General features: G+C 32.9%; 1 protein-coding gene across 1 annotated transcript in view; it reads left to right on the top strand.

Moving 5' to 3' along the window:
* Nucleotides 1-5,638: 5,638 nt before the first annotated feature.
* The window catches only part of LOC106463387 (synaptogenesis protein syg-2-like), a gene marked incomplete at both ends in the record, with an annotated part of 107,784 nt that continues 87,444 nt past the window's right edge, over nucleotides 5,639-25,978 (top strand). Inside the window, one exon of the mRNA XM_022390862.1 lies at nucleotides 5,639-5,974. Coding sequence (XP_022246570.1) covers nucleotides 5,639-5,974 — 336 coding nt within the window. The remainder of the gene's footprint in view (nucleotides 5,975-25,978) is intronic.

Raw genomic sequence — 25,978 nt, 5'->3', positions numbered from 1 at the left:
TTTAAACTGTGCTTGTAAATAAGCATTTAGTTTCATTATAATGTACACACACAATGTATATACATGTTTCAGTCATCATTCCTGTTCGTTAAAATGTAGTGTTGGTATATTGTCAGAACTCCAACACTACATTTTAACGAACAGGAATGATGACTGAAACAGTTCCTATATTGTCAGAACTCCAATAACTCACCTAGACCATCCTTGAAAGGAGTAAAAAAATGGAAATTATGAGGTGCTGTCTCAGGGCTATATGTACGGGATGAGGGAGGACTGTCCTTTTTTTAGTTTCTGAATCACATTCGTTACAATTTCGGAGTTTTTATTATTATATAACAGCAGAAAATATAGCAACGGACGGATACTGACCTAATAACACATCTGTTCATACGCCGAAATTTGATCCTATATTACATAAAGGAAAGGATATCTTATATCCTTATGACCCCCACTCCCCACTCATACTCAAATAAGGTTACACACGCACCTATACACATACATAGATATATATATATAAAACAATGGAAGTTAAGAATACTGAGATAAAAATTTGTCAATATACGTAGGCTGGCATCACGAGGGGAGCTTTCCGCAGAATTACATCTTGGAAGTTTTACTTTAAATTCGAGTGGCTAACCAGCTACGTCTATATGCATCTGTAGGTAACTTTCTATGCAAACAATAATAATAAACAAAATATGTCTTACGTATTATTGTTTATGTTTTACAACTCTGAATGCTTAAAGATTAATTAATATAACACCAACTTTAGTAGAATTATTTAGGCCTATAATAAATCTCATAACAGGCATAACTTCGAGAGGTGTTTTTGGATTTACTACTGGTATCATCGTTAACTAAAAGGGTGCTCAACTTCTTGATGGCTGTGTATTTTATTAGTAAGCTGTTGTATAATGAACCTAATACTCTTAAGTAATTCGTATTTATTTCGAGTGTGCAAATTAGTTTTGAACATAGATGTACATAACAAACGTTTTATATATATATTTGAAACATAGTAATTATAAAACACAAACTTTGTTCAATTAAGATACATTACGCTTATGCAAAACATATTAAAAATTAACGTTATAAAAATAGAATTCCGGGTTCGGTCCCTAAGCTGAGAAAAAGCAGACAATCCTTTATGCAGTTTGTGCTAAAATAATCATAATCCCATATCTTTTATTACACAGTATTTTCACATTCGTGGTAGCATTACTGCTGCAAATACTATAAAAGTCTTCACATTTTTGCAATATTTGTGATGTGGAATTTTGTTAAACTTGTATCTTTCCTCAGCACTTATATTTGATTTTCAATTTTATACTAACGTGTTGAAAATATAAAGTTTAGCATTATACGCTATAACATCATTATCATACATAATTTAGGACCTACATATCCAGTTATGAATTAATTGTTTTTTCATATGTCTGTTTGGTGTTTTTTTTACATATGCAATGGTAGAGCGTGGTACAGTTGTTAGTGTGACCAACTGTGAATATGAGGTTTCGCGTTTCATTACCGCCAATAATAATAATAATTTAAATAATTGGGTTCTGCACTGTGGGGACGAAATTAACGGTGAAATCCAATTGTTATAAGAGTAGTCTTATAAGAGTAGCCCAAGAGTTGGCGGCCGGTGGTCTAGACCATCTCTCCTTCTCTCAAGTCTATTTCTTGTATATTGGGACCAGCTAGCGCAGATAACCCTCGTGTAACTTGGCTAAAAATGTAAACAACAAGCAAGCACATCTGTGAAAACTACTAAGCCTTTTAAAATGAATTGGAATCCAAGAGATGTAGTAATAAATTCCAAGGAGTTGGACAGGATTTTGTTAAGTAGAAAAGTGTATTAATATGGAAATGTACATGCCTGTCTGTTTTTTCTTCTTCTTTCTTTTCATTTCCTTGCTTGCATGTCGTTTTATCTGAAGCTTATTATTTACAAAGAAGGAAATGTTAGTCAACATAGCTGGAACCTATTTTTGTATCAACTTTTTTTTAAAAAAATGCAATGCGTCTAACGTATCAAAGCTCGGCTACCGCTTAACGACACATGTTCTTTGGTATTGACTTTGTTTATTAAATAATTGCTCTAACACACGTAGGACTGTTCGGGAGAAAGAGATACACCTCACTAAAACTACAGTGAACGGTTCTTCATAGATACACCTCACTAAAACTACAGTGAACGGTTCTTCATAGTCCTAGATTTACTAAAACTACAGTGAACGGTTCTTCATAGTCCTGGATTCACTAAAACTACAGTGAACGGTTCTTCATAGTCCTGGATTCACTAAAACTACCGTGAACGGTTCTTCATAGTCCTGGATTCACTAAAACTACCGTGAACGGTTCTTCATAGTCCTGGATTCACTAAAACTACAGTGAACGGTTCTTCATAGTCCTGGATTCACTAAAACTACAGTGAACGGTTCTTCATAGATACACCTCACTAAAACTACCGTGAACGGTTCTTCATAGTCCTGGATTCATTTCATTAAGAAAATGTAAGTTTATTAGAAGACCACGATATGACGCCATGATGGAATGTCTGCATTTGACATGATCAGTTTGTAACGCTGTACACTAGCAAGCTAGCCAACCAGTGTGAGCTAACACTTGAACAGGCTTTGTAGGGTATTTCGAAAACTTAATGTATCAATCTAATGTCTCTATAACTTTATCATTTGAGGCAGAAAACATAATAGTACAGGGGGATCATTCTATTTACGTACCCCTGAGATTCGAGATTCACACAAATGTTCCTTTAGAAACGCGTCTGCAAGTAAATTGAGTTTATTAAAACACTTTATGTCGTAACTTTTTTTTTTCTACGGGAATTGTTCTATTTGCATATTTAACCGAACTTGGTGTACTTTAAAACTAGTTTTAAATCCAACATACTTTGATGCGTATGTACAGTGTATTTAGAAATCTTGAACTGTTCAATTACTGTCGCTTTTTTCTTGCTCTATATAACTGGTCAAATAAAACAAGAATTCAACAATGGGTGCACAGATCTCTGTGCAAAAGCTTTGCTATTAATACAGCAGAAAACAATCTAATAATGTATAGAACAAATCCATTGTAAGGTAGCTTTAGTAGTAAAGCACAAGTATTAGCTATCAATGTGTGTTACAGACCCTTATGTTGTATCTTGACCGCAATACAGGTATCGTTCAACAATGTATGGTACAGACAAAGTAACCAGCTGGATTGTTCTGTCAATAATTATTTCTGCCATAACCCTTCAAAATATTTACTTCGAACAGCCATACCGATTTTAATGGCGATCACTATAATTCCAGTATTTTTTTTCTCCTTCTTTAATTCCCTAACATTGAAGATTGTATTATTTAAGACATTTAACTAATTTAAAAATATCTGAATGCTGAAACTGGTGCGTAAAGTGTGACCTCGTGGTGCCAAGGAACTTATGAAATAGTATGACATTTCACAAACTTCTTAGATCATTTTTTTTTGGCTAGAGAGGCGAGGAGGAAATTTTGTTCTACACAAATATCTTTCAACTTTTTGTTTGGTTGTTTTAACAAGCAGTGTAGCTGTATCCTTGCTACAAATGTCCTTTTTTAACATTTACGGTTTCCACCTTCCTTAAATATTCCATGCGGTTTAACTGAACTTTGACTAAGTCTTTGAAGCAACAGCAAACTTTTATAAAGGTGTATTAAATGTTGGAGATAAATAAACTTTTCATTTTATCTGGAGCTGAAGGTCGTTAATTAAAACAAAATGTTTTACGTACTTCAGTGCACACCTCTTAGCATAAGATGAAACGCTATTATCGCTTGGTGAAAGTTCCTGTCACACCCTCTTACCATTGAACTCGTGTCATTTAACATGTTCCCATGAAACATGATGAAATTTTATAGGGGCCAAAATGATATTTCATTACCATAAATGTTAAGTTACCAGTGTAAGACTAAAGGGAAGGCAGCTACTCATCACCACTAACCGCCAACTCTTGGGCTACTCTTTTACCAACGAATAGTGGGATTGACTGTCACATTATAACGCCCCCACGACTGAAAGGGCGAGCATGTTTAGTGGGACGGGGATTCGAACCCGCGACCCGCAGATTGCGAGTCGAGCGCCCTAACCACCTGGCCGTGCCGGGGCATCTGTCTGTGTTTGCCTCCTTGTCTTTTAGTTTTAGTGAAAAAAACTGGAAAATACACAGTTGGAATTTAAACATTTTTATAATGTTTGAATGATCCTTAAAAAAAGTTTAGTAAACACAACATCTAATGAAAAGGAAGGAAAGCATTTAAAACGATTCGTCATGTAGCATCACAGCTGATTAAAGTAAGACGCAGTACCAAGAATAAAACAAACAAAAACAGGGTTCTGCTTCTAGTTTGGATTTATAGAAGATATGTGTTCGGTCATAAAAACGTCTAACAAAAACATTTTAGCCTATTTACTGATATTGTTATGTATCTGCCCATGAATAGATGAGGTGGAAACTCCAGCGTGAACAAAAATTATATATATATAACCTACTTCTGGCAGTTTATCCTGATTAGTTGTTGAGGTTCTGTTACTGCACGAACAACCAACAGTTTCTTGTGTAAACGTAAGTGAAACTAACAACCAACAGTTTCTTGTGTAAACGTAAGTGAAACGAACAACCAATCTGCTCTTGCTAGAACTGTTCAGGAGACAGTAATTTAACGCTCCCTTTTGGCTCAACGGTAAGTCTGAGGATTTATAACGCTAAAATTCGAGGTTCGATACCCACAGCGGGCACAGCTTAAATTCCAACAAACACATAAGGCACAAAAACAACGCTGTAAAGCATGAATTAAAACAATATCCTACCATAGCTTAATATATTTAGTTGTTCGGTTTTTACACCACTACTTATAATAGTGAATACGATACGGAAGTTTGGCGGGAAGTCCTTCTGCTATCTAACACATTATCAGTAATTTTAATGAGTTTTATTTCATCATTAGTAGTTCTCGCTATCTCTTGACCGATTTGAGATGTAATTACAATTTGGGGTCTTAAAGATTAATTTAGTTTAATGCTGCCTAAAAGAATTTCAATTTTAGGGTAGGCTGGTAGAGAACCTGATGAGTAATAAAATCGGATACACACACGCCCCACACTCGGTATTGCTGACGCAGAAACATGTAGCTAATAAAAAGGGAAACAAAGGTCTTATAGATTAATTAACACTAATCCTGCCTAAAAGGATTTCAAGTGTCGCGGCTATTGAGGATTCCGTCTTGTTTGTTTGTTTTCCAAGTAAAAACATTTAACTCATAGCTCCGTCATTACTTGACTGATTTGATATCTAATTACAGTTTTGGACTCAGCAGGTCAAGTCCTTTCGATTGATGTATTGAATCACGCCCAATGTATCATAGATTAATTTACCCTAATCCTGTCTAAAATACTTTGAAGTCCCGCGGCTATTGAGAATTCTCCCTTGTTTACCAAAACACGAATAAGGAACCACAAATGAAATAATGAAGTTCAGCGTGCACATTTTTGTCTCTGCTATCTTGTTTTTATGACGTATGTCGCTTTAAAGTGCTCTCTATAGAAAATAATAACAATGGCTGTCATGGTAATTCTGGCCTTCTTTTATACCTAACAGCTTCAATCGTCTACACCGCCGTTGAGCAAGGACGAGTGGCTCTTCCATGCGATATATCCCCGCCTGCAGTGAACGACTCGGTGGCCCTGGTTTTATGGTACAAAGATGAATCAACTCAACCTATTTACATGCTGGATGCCCGCAGAGGAAATCTGAAAGAGGCTCATCAAATGGCAGGCCAACAGCTGGAATATCGCGCCCACTTTCACATGATCAACAGGCCAGCGTTCCTTCAAATCGATCCTGTACGAAAAGACGACGGAGGAACTTATCGGTGCAGAGTAGACTACCATAAAGGTCGTAGCATCAACACTGTTATCAAGTTACAGGTTGTAGGTAGGTCTAACTTTCATTTTTGTGACATTTTTATTACTATGTTTGATAAAATTGGATTTTGATCTTATGTATAAGACTGGTTGGTCTTAAATTGTTAGGAGCAACCAAAGCATATGCGACCAAATTATTTTACACTAAAAAACAAAGATAAAACAAACAAAGAAGTTAGAATAAAAGGGACCAGCCATATAATGATGTGATATCGATTGAAAAAAATAACCAAGTTACATAAAATGCCAAGTTTGGTACACACGAAGTATAGAGCAAATCCAAGTTCGATGAACTTGTAGAAATATGTAAAAATGTGATGTTAAGACGGTTAAGATATTAAATCATAGTTAAATAATAATTAAAGGAGGCAGGTGCTTGAATCATGGTTGTATAATAACTAAAGGAGGCAGGTGCTTGAATCATGGTTGGATAATAATTAAAGGAGGCAGGTGCTTGAATCATGGTTGTATAATAACTAAAGGAGGCAGGTGCTTGAATCATGGTTGGATAATAATTAAAGGAGGCAGGTGCTTGAATCATGGTTGTATAATAACTAAAGAAGGCAGGTGCTTGAATCTGATATCTTCTTAGAAATACATTTCTTTTTCTCTCATATATTAAACTTAAAATATCCGAAGTGACGTAAGTACGCCCTTGCAGGCCCCGCAATTGTGGGGGGAGGCGAGCCAAAAGAGAGCCCGAAGGGCCGGACAAACTTAAGAATTGCCGACAAAGGGAAAAAATGTAGGGGAACCCAATTAATTTTTATACTTTTATAGTTACGCCACTGAATAATAATAAAATGTTCTTTGCTACTGCTCCACAATCATGTTAATTAATAATTTTTAAAGGGTTTCTTTGCTAAGAAAGTAATATTCGCAGATAATTTGTAAATACAATCTTCAAGAGTTTTTTGTTTGTTTGTTTTTAAATTTCGTGTAAAGTTACACGAGGGCTATCTGCACTAGCCGTCCCTAATTTAGCAGTGTAAGGCTAGAGGGAATGCCGCTAGTGATCACCACCCACCGCCAAATCTTTGGCTACTCTTTTACCAACGAATAGTGAGATTGACCGTCACATAATAACGGCTGAAAGGGCGAGCATGTTTGGTGTGATGGGGATTCGAACCCGCGAGCCTCAGATTGCGAGTCGAGTGCCCTAACCACCTTGCCATGCCGGGCCATCTTCAAGAGAATTGGTTGATTTCGAATTCACGTAGTCATTTGTGGATGAGTAGCATGATGAGGCAATTAGCAAGTAAAAAACATACTAAACCAATATTACCAGGCTCATATTAGTCTTCCTATAACTTAATTGCAAACATTTTATCCTAAGATATATTTTTCTAGTCAACCCGTAGTTTTCTATTCAACCCTAGTGATTCACCAACAAACATCTTTAAGCCGCCAATATTTAATTTTAAATCTCCCTACACTCCACCACATACATTTCTTTTTTACCGTAATATAATCTCACTCTCATTTCAAGATCATTATTTTAAGATCTATAGCTGCTTTACTGTTGCCGTTTCTGTCATACCTCAGATATTCCGATTATACACCTTACCGGTAGAAGTATAACATCTAAAGATCTCTGTACTTTGTTAATTCGGTTTTAACTCCTAAATTAAAACTTGAATATCATATTCATTTGCTAAGGCTATAGTTTATTAAAATGGGTGTCCTTATTTACCATTAGATTAACTTTAAGAAAATTATCTCAATAACGAATAGTCTTATTTACAGCAGAATGGATGATATAGAGAAATAAATAGGTTTTTAGAATTCACTTAAACGATTGACATAGTTCTAACTGTTTGGTTTTAATATTCAACGTTAAAAAGAAGGCTGAGATTTTTCGCTTTTTTGTTTCCTTTAATCTTCTGTGTTTAAGCTTTAAACTTTAATTTTAGTTTAAACAAGAATCACGTGTTTTGTTTTTCTTTTTTTTTCGTTTGTTACTTTTTCCCTCTAATTCATCTTCCACCTTCTCTTCATATATTGTTATATAACTACATTTATTTTTTAAATAGGGAAACACGAAATAAATAAAAAAGATAATAAGAACTGTGTATCATAGGATAACATATAACATAATGTTTAGGGAGAACAAGGGACCTAATGGTCCATCTAGACTGTCCCATTCTCTAAAGTAAACAAAAAACATTAAATAAAAATAAATAAATAAATAAAACATTTAAACCAGTTTTTATCATTCATATAGTTATCAAGCTTTCTCTTAAACTCAATTATATTTAGTGTCTCCACAGCATCCGACGGCAAACTGTTCCAAAGGCCAACCACTCTGGTAGAAAAATAAAACTGTCTTAGCTGAAGATGACTCTTACCTTGCCAAAATTATATTTGTGGCCTAGTCCTACAATTTTGAACATTTAGTATGGAAAAAGATGATGCATCAACACTATCAATTCCCTTAAAATAGTAAACACCTCAAACAGGTTCCCTCCCTTCTTTTTTTAAGATAAAACATTTTCAAAGTTAATAAACTATCCTCGTTTGACAACCCCTTCATCTCAACCACTATTCTAGTAGCCCTCCTCTGAACCCTTTCCATCAATTCAATTTCCTTCTTGAGGTAAACAGCCCAAGACTGAACACAATATTTCAAATGTGACCTAACTAGTGACATATACAATGAAATTATAACATCTTTAGACTTGTATGCAATATTACAGTAGATACAACCTAAAATCATATTTCCACTAACAACAACACACTGCTTGGATGGCTAACTTAAGGAGACTGATCAACCACTACACCAAAATCCCTTTCTTCCATAACACTGTTAAAGTTATTCCCATCGAAATTATACCTATAATTAAAATTATTATAGTCAAAGTGTGTTATCTTGCATCTATCATAATTAAAACCCAACTCACTAAATGGTCTAACTTATTTTGTAAAGATGCGTAAGATTATACCCACTTGTACCAACAACTGCATAGTAGCTCACCAATTTTACTTTAAATATAAAATGTAGTCAAAATGTGGTTTCGTTTTCTTAATACAACTTTTAAGCTTATTTTGACAATTAATTACTCAGAAACCAGAAAGAACAGTGTAACATTACTATCAAATTTAAATAGGGATTTGTGCTGGTTAAATCCTCGTTCAAAATACAACATTAAAATGACTCATCGTTTTAAAAGCTACATAATTTTAAGTGTTAGCAATACTCTCTTTACAATTATCATATTTGAACTTGCTTGATTAATTTTTAGAAGTAAAACATATATTTTGTTTTTTAAATGACAGGAGGTTAAACCTCTTGTTTTAATATTAATTTCAGTTTTAATATCGAATGAAATGATATTCTTAATTGACTGTTTTCTTAACGAGGTGATAATTTATTTTATGCCACTGTGACAATAAGTATATGTTTATAACAATAAGATCAGGCCTCGTGATTAGGGCCCTCGACCCACAATCTGCAGGTTGCGGGTTCGAACGCAGTTTCCAAACACAGCGGCACAGCGGTATGTCTGCGGAATACAAAGCTAGAATCCGAGTCTCGATTCCCGTGGTGGGCAGAGCACAGATAGCCCATTGTATAACTTTGTGCTGAATTAAAAACAAACAAACCGTTTCCAAACATGCTCGTCCTTTCACTAGTGGATGCGTTATAATATGACGGTCAATCCCACTTTTCGTTGGTAAAGAGTAGCCCAAGAACTGGCAGTGGGTAGTGTTGACTAGCAGCCTTCCCTCTAGTATATCACCCCAAAAGTAAGGACGGCTAATGGAGATGACCCTCGAATAACTTTGCGCAAAATAAAAAAGAAACGAATAATCAGTTAAATATAACAAATCGTTTGCTATGTTCAAATAGAAAAAAAACAACAACAACAACAACTATATCAATCCTCTTTTAAGTTGAAGCAGTATTCACTGAGAACACCACCAGGTAGCGTTATTTTAGTTACCATGTTATTCTTCTCACCAATTTTAGCACATCTGACGCTTACAAACTTTGTCATTGTCGACCTTTTTTTCACAAAATTTAAATACGGTAACGTGAAACGTACCATTTATCTACAGTATAGTAAAGAGTCTTAGCACTAAAACATGCCTATATGTCATCAAAATATACTATTTTCTTGCCTCTGTGGTAGAAATTATCAACTGTTAGAAGTTTGGAAGCTCTGTTCTGACAGACTTTCACATCTAATTATTAACTCCATTTAATTCAACGTTTTTAAAAGTTGCACCGTTTTAACATTCTTAATAATCTATTTTGTGTTTTGAATCTTTCATGTTCAACAGCAAATATTCTTTAATTAAAACCAATTCATCATTTTCATAAACCTTTCGTCATTCTTTAGAAGTGAAATTTTTATTTTTAATCTTTTAATTTACTTTTATTTTTAGGTCATTAAATTATTCCATGAAATATTTTTTCTATTTCGTTATTAATTAATCTAAAGTTATGTATGTATATTGTCACGTAACCAGCTTCTGCTGTATATTTAACATGATCTATTTTCTATCCTAACTGTACGTGTTTCTTTCTGTTAATTGATCCATATTTTTAATCTAATTCTTATTACTCTTGTTTAGTCTTAAGTTTTCTTTCAGTTCAGTCAAAGTTTTTATAGATTTTAAAATGGGATTAGCATCAGAACGCGATGTCAGAAACAAGGGATCTCACTATTTAGAACATTTTTTTCTCAAGAACGAACTTAATAAAGATACGAACATTCTTTACACACGTGCTGGCAAGCTTCTGTCGAATTTTCAAAGATGTCCTGAAGGCAGACTTTCCTCGTGTTCAGTACATCATGCAGCTTGTTGTCCAACTCCAGTCAAATTACTCGTCAAGCTCGTGTCAGTTTTAGTACTTTTCTCTTCATTCTGCAGTTTTCTGAACTTTGGGTAAACATTGAAGAAGTACAACCAGGATTTACAGCAGTTCCCCTGAAGATGCATAGCGTTGTTTACTTTTTAAGTCTACACACTCTTCTTAAACTTAGTAATAAAGTGCATTGTAAGATTGGTAAGGAACAGTTGATATTGAACAAATGACTTAAGCGTTTAAAATGGATTTGTTTTTTGATTTGTTGGTTGCTTAATTGAAGTAAATGTGCTTAAAAAACAGCACCTAAGCCTACTACTGCACTGAAAAACTTCAAAAGCTCAGTAGCAGGACAGAAGTTTAATCTTAATCTTTCTCCTTAAATCACTAACACTTAATTTTTTGGTCTTTCGAGCAAACAAGTCATACAACATTTTCATCGTAATTGGCCCATTTCAGTGCCTTGTTTTTATATCTTTAAACAAGCGATAACACGTAAAAATAGTGTTTATTTTTTATTGTTAATTGAAGATATTGGTATTTTTTGCAAACAAAACTGAAGCAATGATATGCAAAACTTTTTAACATGAAAGAAAAACAGGTAAAGTGAAATTGATTTATTAAAAATACGAAATCACATATAAGTTTAAAAAGCCAGAAAAGTAGTTTGAAGTTTTCGGTTGCAGCTGGTATGTAAATGCATAGTGTCTTAAGTTCTTTATAGACTGTACATACAATATATTTTCATGTTTTTTAATTTTTTTTTCAGAAAATATTAATTTTCTAATGAAGGCGCATTATTTTATAATAAATCCAAGATCAATGAAATTCATTGTCATTAAATATAAATTCGATTATTTTGATGATCGCGTGATGTTTGACTTAAAGATCGTATACTGAAACACGCAAAAGAAACTACAACAAGTTAAAAAACATTAATTCTAGATTATATATATATATATGGTACAGGACCAAAGACATCTATCATTAAAATAATTCTAGATTCAACCTTTCTTAACTGCGGGTTAGGATCCGCGGCCCACCAAAAACACTCGCTCTTTCAGCCGTGGGTGCATTATAATGTTGCGGTCAATCCCACTGTTCGTTGGTAAAAGAGAGCCCATGTGTTGGCGGTGAGTGGTGATGACTCGCTGCCTTCCCTGTAGTCTTTTACTGCTAAATTGTGGACGATTAACGCATATAGCCCTCGTGTAGCTTTGAGCGAAATTCAAAACAAACCAAACATTTCTCAACATGTGTTCTTGATTGCATTAAAGTTTCCTAAAACCAGGAAAAAAAAACACAGGAAGAAAATTCGAAACTTCCTTTAGACAACATTTTTCAATGTTGTTTACTGTTAAGATGCTTATTAAAATCATAATTTATAGTTTATAATAAAATACTGCTTAATTTTACGTAAAAAAAGATGTATTTGGCCATTTTATCAAATAATAATTTACCTTATTTTGAAAAAGGAGTAATTATTTTACAGTTTTATTAAAAAAATACAAGAAATTTTAAACAAATTATAGTAATCAAAGAAACGCTTTTCAAAAATCCTTCAAAAAATCACATTAGCTTACTTTAAATTTTTTCTTTCCAAGTCTTTAAACATTCAAAACCTTGGAAATATTTGGAAATAATTGAAAGACCGAAACAGTTTTTTTCAATTGTTACTATTTTTCAGGTCTCCAACCTAGATTTACTTGTATGTAGAGTCTCTTGCGACGGAACTCTGATAGAATTCATGAGATATGGGAATTAGCAGAATTGTTCTTTCTCTAAACATCATTAGCACCGAGATGCTTAAAGCTTTCACACTGTGCTTTTCTTGAGCTTTGTGAATATATGTTAAAATGATGTAAGTAAAAAAAAAATCTGTAACGCTTAAATTTTCTAAAAATTCCATTAGTATAACTTTTATTTTTTTTCTTTAAACCTTGAGACGAAATATCGTGGAAATTATAGAAAGTCACTGAATCTTAGATATGAATATATGTATAACATCCAACAATTTGGTTTTTGAAAAAAAAATTCGGTGCATTTGAAAACAACTACATGTTCGTAGACTTAATGCCGGTCTAGTGCAGTTAGATGTTGAGGTTAAACCCGATTCGGTGTATGTGAAATGAATTTTTCAAAAATTAGGCCCTATCCTGAATATTAAGAAATAAATTTTTTGTTCTCATGCTTAAGCCCTATCATGTATATTTAAATAGAAATATTTGTTCCCAGGTTTAAGTCAGATTCTGTACTTTTAATTAAAACACTTCTATTTAGAGTTAAGCAAATTCTACTTATTTGATAAGAGCCCTTTGTTCGTAGGATTAAGCCACTGTATTTAAAAATAGCTTATGAAAGAGTAAATAGACTGGCTGACTCTATATGTAGGGATGTAAAAGGTACGCAATAGGCATACTACAAATATGCATGCTAAAAATCAACAATGACAGAGAGTTTTTACCTTAAAAGATGATTTCTACTCACTTTGATTTGTTTTTCTACCAAATAAGCATAAAAACAAGGCAACAAACAATCGCTAAGATACCAAACCAGAAAGTGACCAAGTTGTTCATCTTTCTTCTTATTGTTTCAGTCGAGATAACAATACAACTACTTTATCAGTAACGTCAGTTTAAACCAAAGTTTTTCACTATATATGTTACTAGTACAAATAAAAACAACAACATAATTCTCGTTTAAACAATGCTATCATTATCCCTTGAAGCTAGCTTTCTTACAGAAATATGATGTCCCTATAAAAAGCACAAGTACAGGTGAAACAGGAATTACCAACCAATAATAGATGAACATTAGATGACTAACATGTAGAATACTCAATGCTTTGTACACTATACAGTCGGTATCTTTTGGGAGTCCATTCCTATATTATGTATGAAGTGAAGGAGTAAAGAAAAATCAATATACATAATATTAAGTTTTATTTATGAAGTGGAGGAGTAAGAAAAATTAATATACATAATATTAAATTATATTTATGAAGTGGAGGAGTAAATAAATAATATACATAATATTAAATTATATTTATGAAGTGGAGGAGTAAAAAAATTTATATACATAATATTAAATTTTGTTTATGAAGTGGAGGAGCAAAAAAATAATAATATACATAAAATTAAATTATATTTAAGAAGTGGAGGAGTAAAAAATTAATATACATAGTATTAAATTTTGTTTATGAAGTAGAGGAGTAAAAAAAGAATTAATATACATAGTATTAAATTATATTAAGGAGGTAGAGGAGTAAAAAAATAATATACATAGTATTAAATTATATTTAGGAAGTAGAGGAGTAAAAAAGAATTAATATACATAGTATTAAATTATATTAAGGAGGTAGAGGAGTAAAAGAATAATATACATAGTATCAAATTATATTAAGGAAGTAGAGGAGTAAAAAAAAGAATTAATATACATAGTATTAAATTATATTAAGGAGGTAGAGGAGTAAAAAAATAATATACATAGTATTAAATTATATTTAGGAAGTAGAGGAGTAAAAAAAAGAATTAATATACATAGTATTAAATTATATTAAGGAGGTAGAGGAGTAAAAGAATAATATACATAATATTAAATTATATTTATGAAGTGGAGGAGTAAAAAAATAACATACATAATATTAAATTATATTTAAGAAGTGGAGGAGTAAAAAATAATATACATAAAATTAAATTATATTTATGAAGTGGAGGAGTAAAAAATTAATATACATAATATTAAATTTTGTTTATGAAGTGGAGGAGTAAAAAATATAATATACATATATTAAATTATATTTAGGAAGTAGAGGAGTAAAAAATTAATATACATAGTATTAAATTATATTTAGGAAGTAGAGGAGTAAAAAAAATAATATACATATATTAAATTATATTTAGGAAGTAGAGGAGTAAAAAATTAATATACATAATATTAAATTATATTTAGGAAATGAGTATTACAAAAATTAATACACACATAATATTAAATTTTATTACATACATTCATGGAATACAATAAATTTCAGTCAGGGGGAAAACGCCAGAAAGCAAGTAATATAACACATTTTGCAAATGTAAAATTATGTAGAGATGGCAGTGCCAAAAATAATGCAAGCATGAATATATGGATGATACAGCTATACATAGATCACCCCTACATGACTTTAATATTAAAATTTAATGTTACACTGTAAAATGCGTACTTGACTTTAATATTACTAGAGTTGGAAGTTGTATATTCCTGATTGTTGGTAGGAAGTTTGTTTATCATAATGTTATGTCAGGATAGGCACTAATGTAGTATAACTAAAAGCTTAGGACTTGCATGCAAGGAAAACCAGGTTTTTTACGTTTTTTTACGTCTTTTACATTTTATACAACATATTTATAATCCACCTTACTATTTTACTTTGTCTTCTAAAGAGTCTAAGTAATACGATTAAATTTTATTAAACCTTAAAGCAAGCGTTCTCAACATAAAACAAAGGTAAATATTATTAACCTTATGTTATTCAGAACTGTGATGTCTTATAGTTATAAATTCAATACTAGTCATATTATTCTGATCAAATTTCAATCTTTTGTAGTTTGATTAATATAATGGATAAGAAAGAAGAGATGTGGTTTTTCGAATCAGCTTTATGTAAGTGTTGCTGCATATGCTCTATATATATATGCTCTATCATAGAGTCAGCAGACTCCATATGTAGGGATGGCCATGGTATCCAATAGGCATAACATAAATATTTACGCTAAAAAATCAACATTGACAGAAAGTTTTACTTTAACATATAAATGGCACTTACTTTTGTTTGTTTCTCAACCCAACAAACCCCAGAACAAGGCAACAAATTATCGCTAAGATACCAAACCAGAAAGTGACCAACCCACCAAATTGTTCATCATTCTTCTTCTTGTTCTAGCCCAGATAGATCTAAACCTACTTTATCACTAACGTCACTTTAAATCTAAATCTACTCTAGGTGTTTCTGGGCAGTGTATGATGTCATCACTTAGTCGTAATAAATGGTATTAATAAAAAAATCATAATTCTAGTGAAAACGATGTTATCATTACCCCTTGAAGTTAGCTATTTTTACAGAAGTGTTGTGTTTCTTTAAAAAACAGGGTGAAACAGGAATTACCAGCCAATAATAAATGAACATTAGATGACTGTAACATGTAGATACTCAATGTTTTGTACACTGTACAATCGCTGTCTTAAGGGAGCCAACCCCTATATTATGTATGAGGTGAAGGAGTATAAATAATCAGTACACATAATATTAACTTTTATTACACAAATTCATAGAATAAACTAAATTTCAGTCGGGGATGGAAACGTCAGAAAACCATTGTCAGAACTTAAAATATAATTATAAAATAAAATAATTTTACTTGTACTTCTTAAAGTTATAAATATATATTGTGTTGTTGTTGGGCTTAGAGTTCTTCTACAGAGGTGTCTGTGACTTGTTGGCGATAAATTCAACGATGAATAAACAGCACGCACTTCACTTGTTTTCAAAATAATATATATTTGGAACAAGTTAAACGTATGTACAACAAATTCTTTACACTATAGAGATCATTGGCATATCATAAACATCAAATGTGTAGTTCTCTTCTTGTTGTCAAAAGTCCACCAAGGCTTATTCAATTACTTTAGAATTTCAGTTATGAAGCCAAACTATTATCTCTATTACTATTGCATACACTTACAATTGTGTCGAGAGTTACCGTAATCATTAGTCTTCTTTTTTCAAAATATCTTCTGTTCCTTTTTCTTTTTTTACGATATAATGTGACCCACAATTCAAGAGCAGGAGAATCAATATATTTTTTTCATGATATAATGTGAACCACAATTCAAGAGCAGTAGAACCAATATATATTTTTCATGATATAATGTGAACCACAATTCAAGAGCAGTAGACCAATATATATTTTTCATAACCAATATATATTTTTTCATGATATAATGTGAACCACAATTCAAGAGCAGTAGAACCAATATATGTTTTTTCCCGATATAATATGATCCACAATTCATGAGCAGTAGAACTGATATATCTATTCACGTTATAAAGTGATCCACAATTCAAGAGCAGTAGAACCAATATATATATATTTTTCACGATATAATTTGATTCACAATTCATGAGCAGTATAACCAATATATATATATATATATATATATATATATATTTCACTGTATAATGTGATCCATAATTCATGCTGCGGCGAGTTACCGTAATCATATCCATTGCATTCCGTGGTGATATAAATGCTTCAGTAATGAAAGCAATATGTATATGTATTGGAATAAATATGAAACAAAAATTAGTTTCCAAAGCTACGATAACAATTGTTGTTGATATAAAAGAAATAATGATTCAACCATTAATGTGTCTGTCATATCCCAACCAATCTGATGATTCCTGGTACTAGGCGAAAGACTTCGTCGGCACTTGATATAATCGATGTAGTGTAGTTGCCATATTGTTATGCTTTATTCTTTCATTTTGCTCATTACTGTGGTAACATAATTATAATATAACAATGGGTTATCATACAAATAAAATTTGCATGTAGGCCAACTTAACAATTATTATTCTAAAATAGACACTTAAAACGTTAGGTAATTTTAACTTCATTACTAGTATTAAATTTACAGATTTGATAACGCTGTATTTCTCATATTACGTTTTAGACCATATGTGATAAAAAGCTACCAAAAAACGCTTATAGTCAACTGTCAGTAAACTTTAAAGCAACAGAAGACTCGAATGATAGAAAATCAATAGACTAATAGCTTAAGATATTCAGTTATTTGAGACATTTATTTTTATATGTTCTCTCTCTTCTGCAGATCTCAGACTCTAAACCCAACTCAATGTGCTTTGAATTTTTATGAACACACTTCGTGCGGTAGACGAAATACTCTTTATTTTTATTCCTAGATTTCTGTCCTTTGCATGAGAGGGATTTCTCGGTTTCCATCCGTCAAAGGCTTCTCAGTTTCCTAAGCGCTAGTCATTCTCAGCGAGTTATCGTAAATCACCGGCGATGGAATATTTCTCGTTCTTTATGTATGTTTTGAAACTCAGTTAATCTCTTGAGGAAGTTTCTACTTATGTTTTATGGAAGTAAATGTGTAAGATAACAAATTCATGACAAGAATGGATGGAGATGTAATAAACTAAACGTAAATAATAATATCTATATATTTGCTTTTAGTATAAATATAAGTAATATTTTTACGAAACATCACATTGCAGAGAACTGAGTGCTTTTAACATTGCAGAGAACTGAGTGCTTTTAAAGACTAGATTGAAAATATTTCTTATGAGTAATAGGATAGTGTTCTTATCTTTCAAAGCTTGTTTTTTTGGTACGTAATACGTTTTATTTTTAATTGCTAGGGTCTCAAATATATTAAGTAGTCTGACCAAATCGTAGTCTTAACAAAGGGCTTGTAATCATGATGGAGTTCTATATGTTAGTTATCTGTTAACATGTCTACATAACAATATTCACTGGTGGAGCTGGAGCAGATAACCCATCGTATAACTTTGTGCATAACAGCTAACATACTCTCCAGCTTCACCAGTACATAGAACTCCATCATGACTACTAGCCATTTGATTAGTAACGCTGAGAACCGGATTTCGATACCCATAGTAGACACAGCATGCAGTTATCTATAAACTTGTCAATATCCAGTGGTGGAGCGGGAGAGACCAGGATAATACAGAAGAAACACACACACACACATATTTAAGATATTGTACAACATTGATATAATTAATATGGAATTAGAAAAGAGTGGGCCACTGATATGGCAGTAAAATGAGAGTGGGTTCTGAGCTTAAAACATCGAGTTTAAGACAATGAGGAGTCTACCCTATTAATTTTTACTGGATAAGGAATCTGTGGCAATTCTTCCTAGGTGACTTTCATTTCTTAGATGATCGCCAAATTATTATATATTCCACAAATATTATATTAGTAAATTGAGGGATTTAATCTAAATCAGTATAGATAATATTATGAACTAAAAGGTAACTCTAACGATATGTGCAGTTTGTTTGTGTTTTCAGGAATTGCTACCACCTCATTTGAACATCTGAATATTCCGCTTTGCGTCTTATTACTGTTCTAATATAACCCTCCTCAACTGAAAATTAATTGCACGAAATATGACGAAATATTGCAAAGATGTAAACATATATCTGTAATATGTTGCAAGAGATGAATGTACCTCAAATATTTTCATATTGTTAGCAATGTTGATAATTTTGTTTTATTTTTACGCCGGTGGTATAATATATACTCTGGATCAAGAGCGTATATGAATATAATTTTTCAACAACGTTTGTTTCCATCAATTTCATGTAATCCTTATTCTCTGAGGCAGTCTTGCTCACTTCATTTCACGCGCACACATACATACATATATCATCCTCTGTTTCAAACTGGCATCTACATCTCAACATATCCTGACCATATGTGTGGGACTACTATTACAATATAGTCAGAGTGATTACCATAAACATGTGGTGAGACTGAGTACGATAACTATGTGATCAATGACTACCATAACCATGTGGTAAGAGTGGTTACTATTACAATATGGTCAGAGTGATTACCATAAACATGTGGTGAGACTGAGTACGATAACTATGTGATCAATGACTACCATAACCATGTGGTAAGAGTGGTTACTACCAATCACTCTGACCATATTGTAAACCATAACCATGTGGTGAGAGTGAGTACGATAACTATGTGATCAATGACTACCATAACCATGTGGTAAGAGTGGTTACTATTACAATATGGTTAGAGTGACTACCATAGCCATGTGATCAGTGATTATCATAACCATGTGATCAGAGTGATTACCATAACTATATGGTTAATTCTTATCAGCTTCACTAACTTTGTTGAGAAGTTCGGGTGCTAATTTCCTCAGTAGCGTTGAGCAGCCTTTGAATATATGTTGAGTAGCGTTGAGTAAATATTCAGAAATATTTTTTCTATGTTTCTCGTGGCAACTGTCTATTTTATTTAGTTGTTCTGTCTGCTTCTAAGACAACTCACCCTCCTTTATGAATGTTTAAATCTGTGGACTTCGAACAACATAGCCAGGTGGTTAGTGCGCTGGACTCGCAATCTGTGGGTCGCGGGTTCGAAACCCCGTCACATCAAACATGCTCGTCCTTTCGTTATAATGTGACGGCCAATCCCACTATTCATTGGTAAAAGAGTAGCCCAAGAGTTGGCGGTGGGTGGTGATGACTAGCTGCCTTCCCTCTAGTCTTACACTGCCAATTAGGGACGGCTAGCGTAGATAGCTCTCGTGTAGCTTTGCGCGAAATCCATAATACATACATAAATTCTCGAACAATATAGCACGGTCTGCAACTCTTTGCCAATTTTTTTTTTGCATTTGATTCTGTACATTAGGGATCGGCTATAAAACCATGTTGGGTTTTTGTGGACAACAAAACTAGGAGATTTGAGCTTAACTGCTATTTCTGAAGACTGCTCCCTCCCCAATAAAGCACCATTTCACGCAAGTTGATATAATTGAGAGAAAAAGAACCAAGGTTTAAACTTTTTGGGGGACTCTGTTCACAAGTAGAAATTTCCAACGCTTAGACTTCACGACGATAATATGTAATTTAAAGAAAATGATTAGTGCTTGAACTTGGTCTTTATGTCGTTATCTTTTTTTTTTACTTACTTCCAATAGTATGTGGATCGTTATAGTATTTTTGCATTGTGAGCAATATATTGAGAAATATGAGGGTTATTTCAAAACTTGAATATTAAACTGTAATAATTTAGCCATTATCTTTAGCCCAGCCGTCAGTGGTTTTAAATACTGCCATCTTTAAATGGTGACAAGTGTGTACTGTTTAGACGTTTTCTTGTAAATTTACTTCATATATTTTTCAACACCGCAGCTTAATTGGTCAAAGACAAATACAGTCTACACAGCTCGTTGTACAGCGTTTGTTAAATATTTTAGCATGGGTATATATCTGATGTGGTCGGAGAAAAATGACACTGTTAAATTGATGTCCTCTGGAGAATCTAAAAACTATTTAACATTTTGGCCATATTTATAATACTTCTTGCAAGCAAACTGAATCTAATTATTGAAAACAAAAATAGTTTATTAAGAATTTAGATGTCCTCGCAGTTGGCCAGTATTCTGTTATCGAGCTCTGTGCTATGTACAATTTTCAGCTTACCTGTTCCAGTATATTTCAGTAAAATTATGAGACGTAATCAAGCTTAACAACTTGAGCACAGAGGCTATATCACAATCTGCTCTGCTTTTACTAATTTATGCTGCTGGTTCAGCAAAAGAACCTCCCATTTTCACGTCATTAACATCTGCTATATCTGCTTTCTATTACAGCAAACCCAGGCTTTTTTGCATGAATTCTGTTTGTTGCCCTAAACTACAGTTTTATTTTGCAAGACCAGAGCATAATTTCTAACTCTTCTATCCATACTAAATATTGATGCTCAACAAAAGTCATTTGAACCATCATCACTGAAATAAAAAGATGTGCGGTAACTGAACATGACTCGACTGTGTTTCAATAGCCTTCTTTGTGTGTCAATTTCGTTAGTAGGAGTTTGTTGACTTTTCTTTGAATTTTCTCTTTGCTGCTCAGTGTCGTTCAGTGTTATTGAATTCATTCTTTTGCTCTTTGTGGCACTTAGTATTGCTCAGATTCGGTTTTCTCCATTACCTCTAAGTAGACTAGCTATATGCAACCACCCAATCTCCCTGAATCTTCACATAGCTCCTGCCAGCCTTTATAAGTATTTGTCCGTCTTTTGTCAGCTGAGCACAGTAAGTCTTTTTTTGTGGCTGTCTCTTGACAGATTCTGCATTTTTTTCATTAATTTTCAGTTGCCTTCCATACTAGTATTAGCTGGTATAATAAATCAGTCTTTTCTGTGTTTTTGGAAAGGAAGTTTCGATGCAATGATTATTAAAAGGAAGTTGAAGCACAACCAGAGGAAAACATCTACGTACACATTCATGCTCCCATACCCTGTCGATAGGAAGAATAGAGCAGATTGTACGAAAATAACGAGTTAGTTAAGGTGAACTACTGCTGATAAGAGATACTGCAGACTTACTAAGTTTAACAATTTCACGCAGAACGGTTATTTTTAAACACTTCGAATGTAAATATATTCTATTTCTGATTGCTTATTGCTCATTAAAATATACTTAAAATTTCAGCTTATTTTCCCACCTTGCATGCTCACCTAGAATTTAATGGAGTATTTTATCATGATTTGCCAACTGTGCAGTAAAACTGTCTACGTAAAATAATATTTAGTTTAATTTTCAGTAAGATATTTAAGGTATAAATAAAATGACAATGATTTATTTGTCAACAGTGTTTGTTAGCTTTTACTTTTTTTAATGTCAAACAAAATTACTCGACGCCTTTCTGCGCTATCCGTCCTTAATTTTGATGTGATAGACTAGAGGGTAGGTAGTTAGTCAACACCACTCACCACCAACTCTTGTACTACTCTTTACCAACGAATAATGGGATTTACCGTGACATTATAATGTCTCATAGCTGAAGGAGCGAATGTGTTTCGATCCCACGATCCGCAGATTGCTTGTGAATATAAGATTACTGTTGTAGACAGAAAGTAAATAGCATTGCTTCAGAATATTGATAACAAAGGCCCGTCATGGCCAGGTGGTTAGGGCGCTCGACTCGCAATCTGAGGGTCGCAAGTTCGAATCCCTGTTCCACCAAACATACTCGCCTTTTCAGCCGTGGGGGCGTTATAACGTTACGGTCAATTTCACTATTCGTTGATAAAAGAGTAGCCCAAGAGTTGGCGGTGGGTGGTGATGACTAGCTGCCTTCCCTCTAGTCTTGCACTGCTCAATCAGGGACGGCTAGCGCGGATAGCCCTCGAGTAGCTTTGCGCGAAATTCAAAACAAACAAACAAACAATGATAATAAAGATATATATATATATATATGACTGTGTATGTGATTATGATACTTTATGATAAGGCATCAGTATAAATGGTGAGTTAAGTTATAATCGGGGAAAGTAATTACATCAATAGAATGTAACATCAGTTCACATACAGGTTAATAAATTATATATTTTGCTATGCTACGAGTTCGGAATTACTAAAGTATTCAACTGAAAGTTCGTTAGATTCTGACATAATTCTTCAAAATTATCAAGTAGATACGTGAAAAGGAAGAAGCAGGACAGATTTTACCGCTATGTTAATTTTGGAGTATATAATCCAAAACCCAACTTTCTTCAATGTCAGTGAAAATATACCGAACCATATGTATTGATGTGTTCACACGTTGATTTCATGTGATTTAGTGAAAATGACACGTTAGTTCCACGTGTCAGAAATATCCTGTTATGCCACGAAATTACATGTGAATAATGAGTATACTACATGACAGTATTTTGTAACCTTTGTAGAACCAGGTCGATATTGTGTAACACGTAGTATCCTCCTTATTATGAACGCAGTGTCTAGCATGCAGAAAGGAATATATATACACTAACAAATCAGTACAACTATATCGAATAACGGTGCACTTATAATAAGGGAAAAGGAAAAGTCGGGCACCACGTGTCCTTAAGTGCTGTCATTGTGTGTATTGCTTTGTTGTAAGTTATTGTTTTAGACAATCAATTCTTCAGCAGCGCCTGAAATAGCAAAGATGTAATAAGAGAGCAGCTGTAATTAGTTGGAGGCAACAATGATGGGTAATGGAGAATATGCGAAATTAAGGTACACAGCGTATTGTCCTGAGATAATACCAACAATCGTTGACATGTTTAGTAGAATCAAAAACAGCGAGAATGTGGGAACTTTCTCGAGATTAGAAATAATCCAATCGTCAATAATTAATGACGGGACACCTACCGTGATGACCCTAAGTATGATTCCGTCTAAGTTGTTGTATTTGATGTCTTATGTTTAAAAAGCGAAGTGGGTGAAACATTATATACCAAGAGGCCTAAAATTGTGATAAGAACCACATTAACTCCAAATGTTTTCTGGTTTTTTTTTGTTTGTTTTTTCACATTGCTCTTAATTTGTCCATTACACATTCAAAGTCGAAGGCGCGTAGAAATAACCTTTCAGATCTGACAGGCTTTTTATTTAATCCAGAACGCGTCAGTTGGGCCGTACGATGGAATGTGAGAAACGTCTGCAGTTAAAGTGAATTTTATCAATTCTTTAAGCCTATTATTTTTTATTGCTCGGCTAGAGTTCGGTGTTAAAACCACAAGTTCGATAGAATTATGCTGGATAAATAAATAATTTCAGAAAATCTTTTGTCTCTCATTGTCCCAATGAACAAGTGTGTATTCTCGTCAATTCTATAATTCTCTCTCTTCCACATTCAGCGTCTTAAATATATATTCTATTCTATGAGAGTGCAACAACGGCATCACCACCAGCAAAAACTACAAACACGTCTTACTGAAAGTAACACGTCACTATTCTGGGCTATATAAGCTCTTTTTCAAGATAAGCATATGTCTGCGGACTTACAACGCTAGAAACCGGGTGGGCAGAGCAAAGATAGCCCTTGTGTAGCTTTGTGCATCATTAAAAACAAACAAACAAGATAAGCAATTCATATCTCGAAGTTTTATATGCAAGCATTTGTAATATAGCAAGGTAACATTTAAATAAAAACATAAAATAGCAAGGTAACATTAAAATACAAATATAACATAGTAAGGTAACATTAAAATACAAATATAACATAGTAAGGTAAGATTAAAATACAAAAATATAACATAGTAAGGTAAGATTAAAATACAAATATAACATAGTAAGGTAAGATTAAAATACAAACATAACATAGTAAGGTAAGATTAAAATACAAACATAACATAGTAAGGTAAGATTAAAATACAAACATAACATAGTAAGGTAAGATTAAAACAAAAACATAACATAGTAAGGTAAGATTAAAACAAAAACATAACATAGTAAGGTAAGATTAAAAAAAAACATAGTAAGGTAAGCTTAAAACAAAAACATAACATAGTAAGGTAAGATTAAAACAAAAACATAACATAGTAAGGTAAGCTTAAAACAAAAACATAACATAGTAAGGTAAGATTAAAACGCTAAAAACTGAACTTAGCAAGGTAACATTAAAACAAAAACACCATCTATATCGCCAACATGTTTCTTATCATTTCGTACCCAACGTTTTAGCAACTGGCTAAATATCCTTCAGAAATAGTAAACACGTTGGAATATAGGTCTTGTTGTTGCTTCACGGTGAACTAGTTATTACAGTTAGCACAAAGATCCATTCCAAACAATAACAGAACTGTTTGGTTCTAGACAAAACGCTTTATGCTCTTAAATACATTGTGTGTGTGTGTGTGTATTATACACAACAAAGTTCGAGCATTAACAAAAGTTGTATCACATGTAGAGAGAAATACTGTGATAATTACATCAAACAGCTACGTGGATAGGTGTTTTTCACTAAGTTTATCACAATATAGAAACTGAAGATGGCCAATAATTTTAATTTTCGAATTTGCACGATTATGTAGGTCACAAGTTTGACCCCACCAGGTTTTCCCTTAAAAAAACATTAACAAAAATCCACATTCATAGGATGGTGTGATACTCCTAGCACACTACAAGTTTTCTGTAATGGAAATGTGTTTGATACTTTGGCATAATATAATAATATATAGCGCACCCTACATTTACTCTATTGGAATATATGTATATACAGCTCGTTGTGCAACTTTTGTAATGTTTGCAACCTATTTATAACATAGTGGAACCTAGATAATGTTATACACATACAGTATGTATTATATATATACTTTAAGTAAGTAGTATGTATAATCTATGCATAAATGTTTGCACATAATCTGTAATATAGCAATACAACTTGTTTGTAATGTGGTGAAAGGAAAACTATACATAATATAAGACAACCTATTTATAGAGTAGGACATAAGTGTGCTTGTTAATGTAGTGCCTTAAATATCTATTTACTGCAACCTGTTTACTAAAGTAGTGCCTTTAATATTTATTTACTGCAACCTGTTTACTAAAGTAGTGCCTTTAATATTTATTTACTGCAACCTGTTTGTTAAAGTAGTG

Source organism: Limulus polyphemus, unplaced genomic scaffold, assembly GCF_000517525.1.
Source record: "Limulus polyphemus unplaced genomic scaffold, Limulus_polyphemus-2.1.2 Scaffold1392, whole genome shotgun sequence".
Lineage (NCBI taxonomy): Eukaryota > Metazoa > Arthropoda > Merostomata > Xiphosura > Limulidae > Limulus > Limulus polyphemus.
The sequence above is the reverse complement of the archived record's forward strand: the minus strand, read 5'-3'. Positions and strand labels throughout refer to the sequence as shown.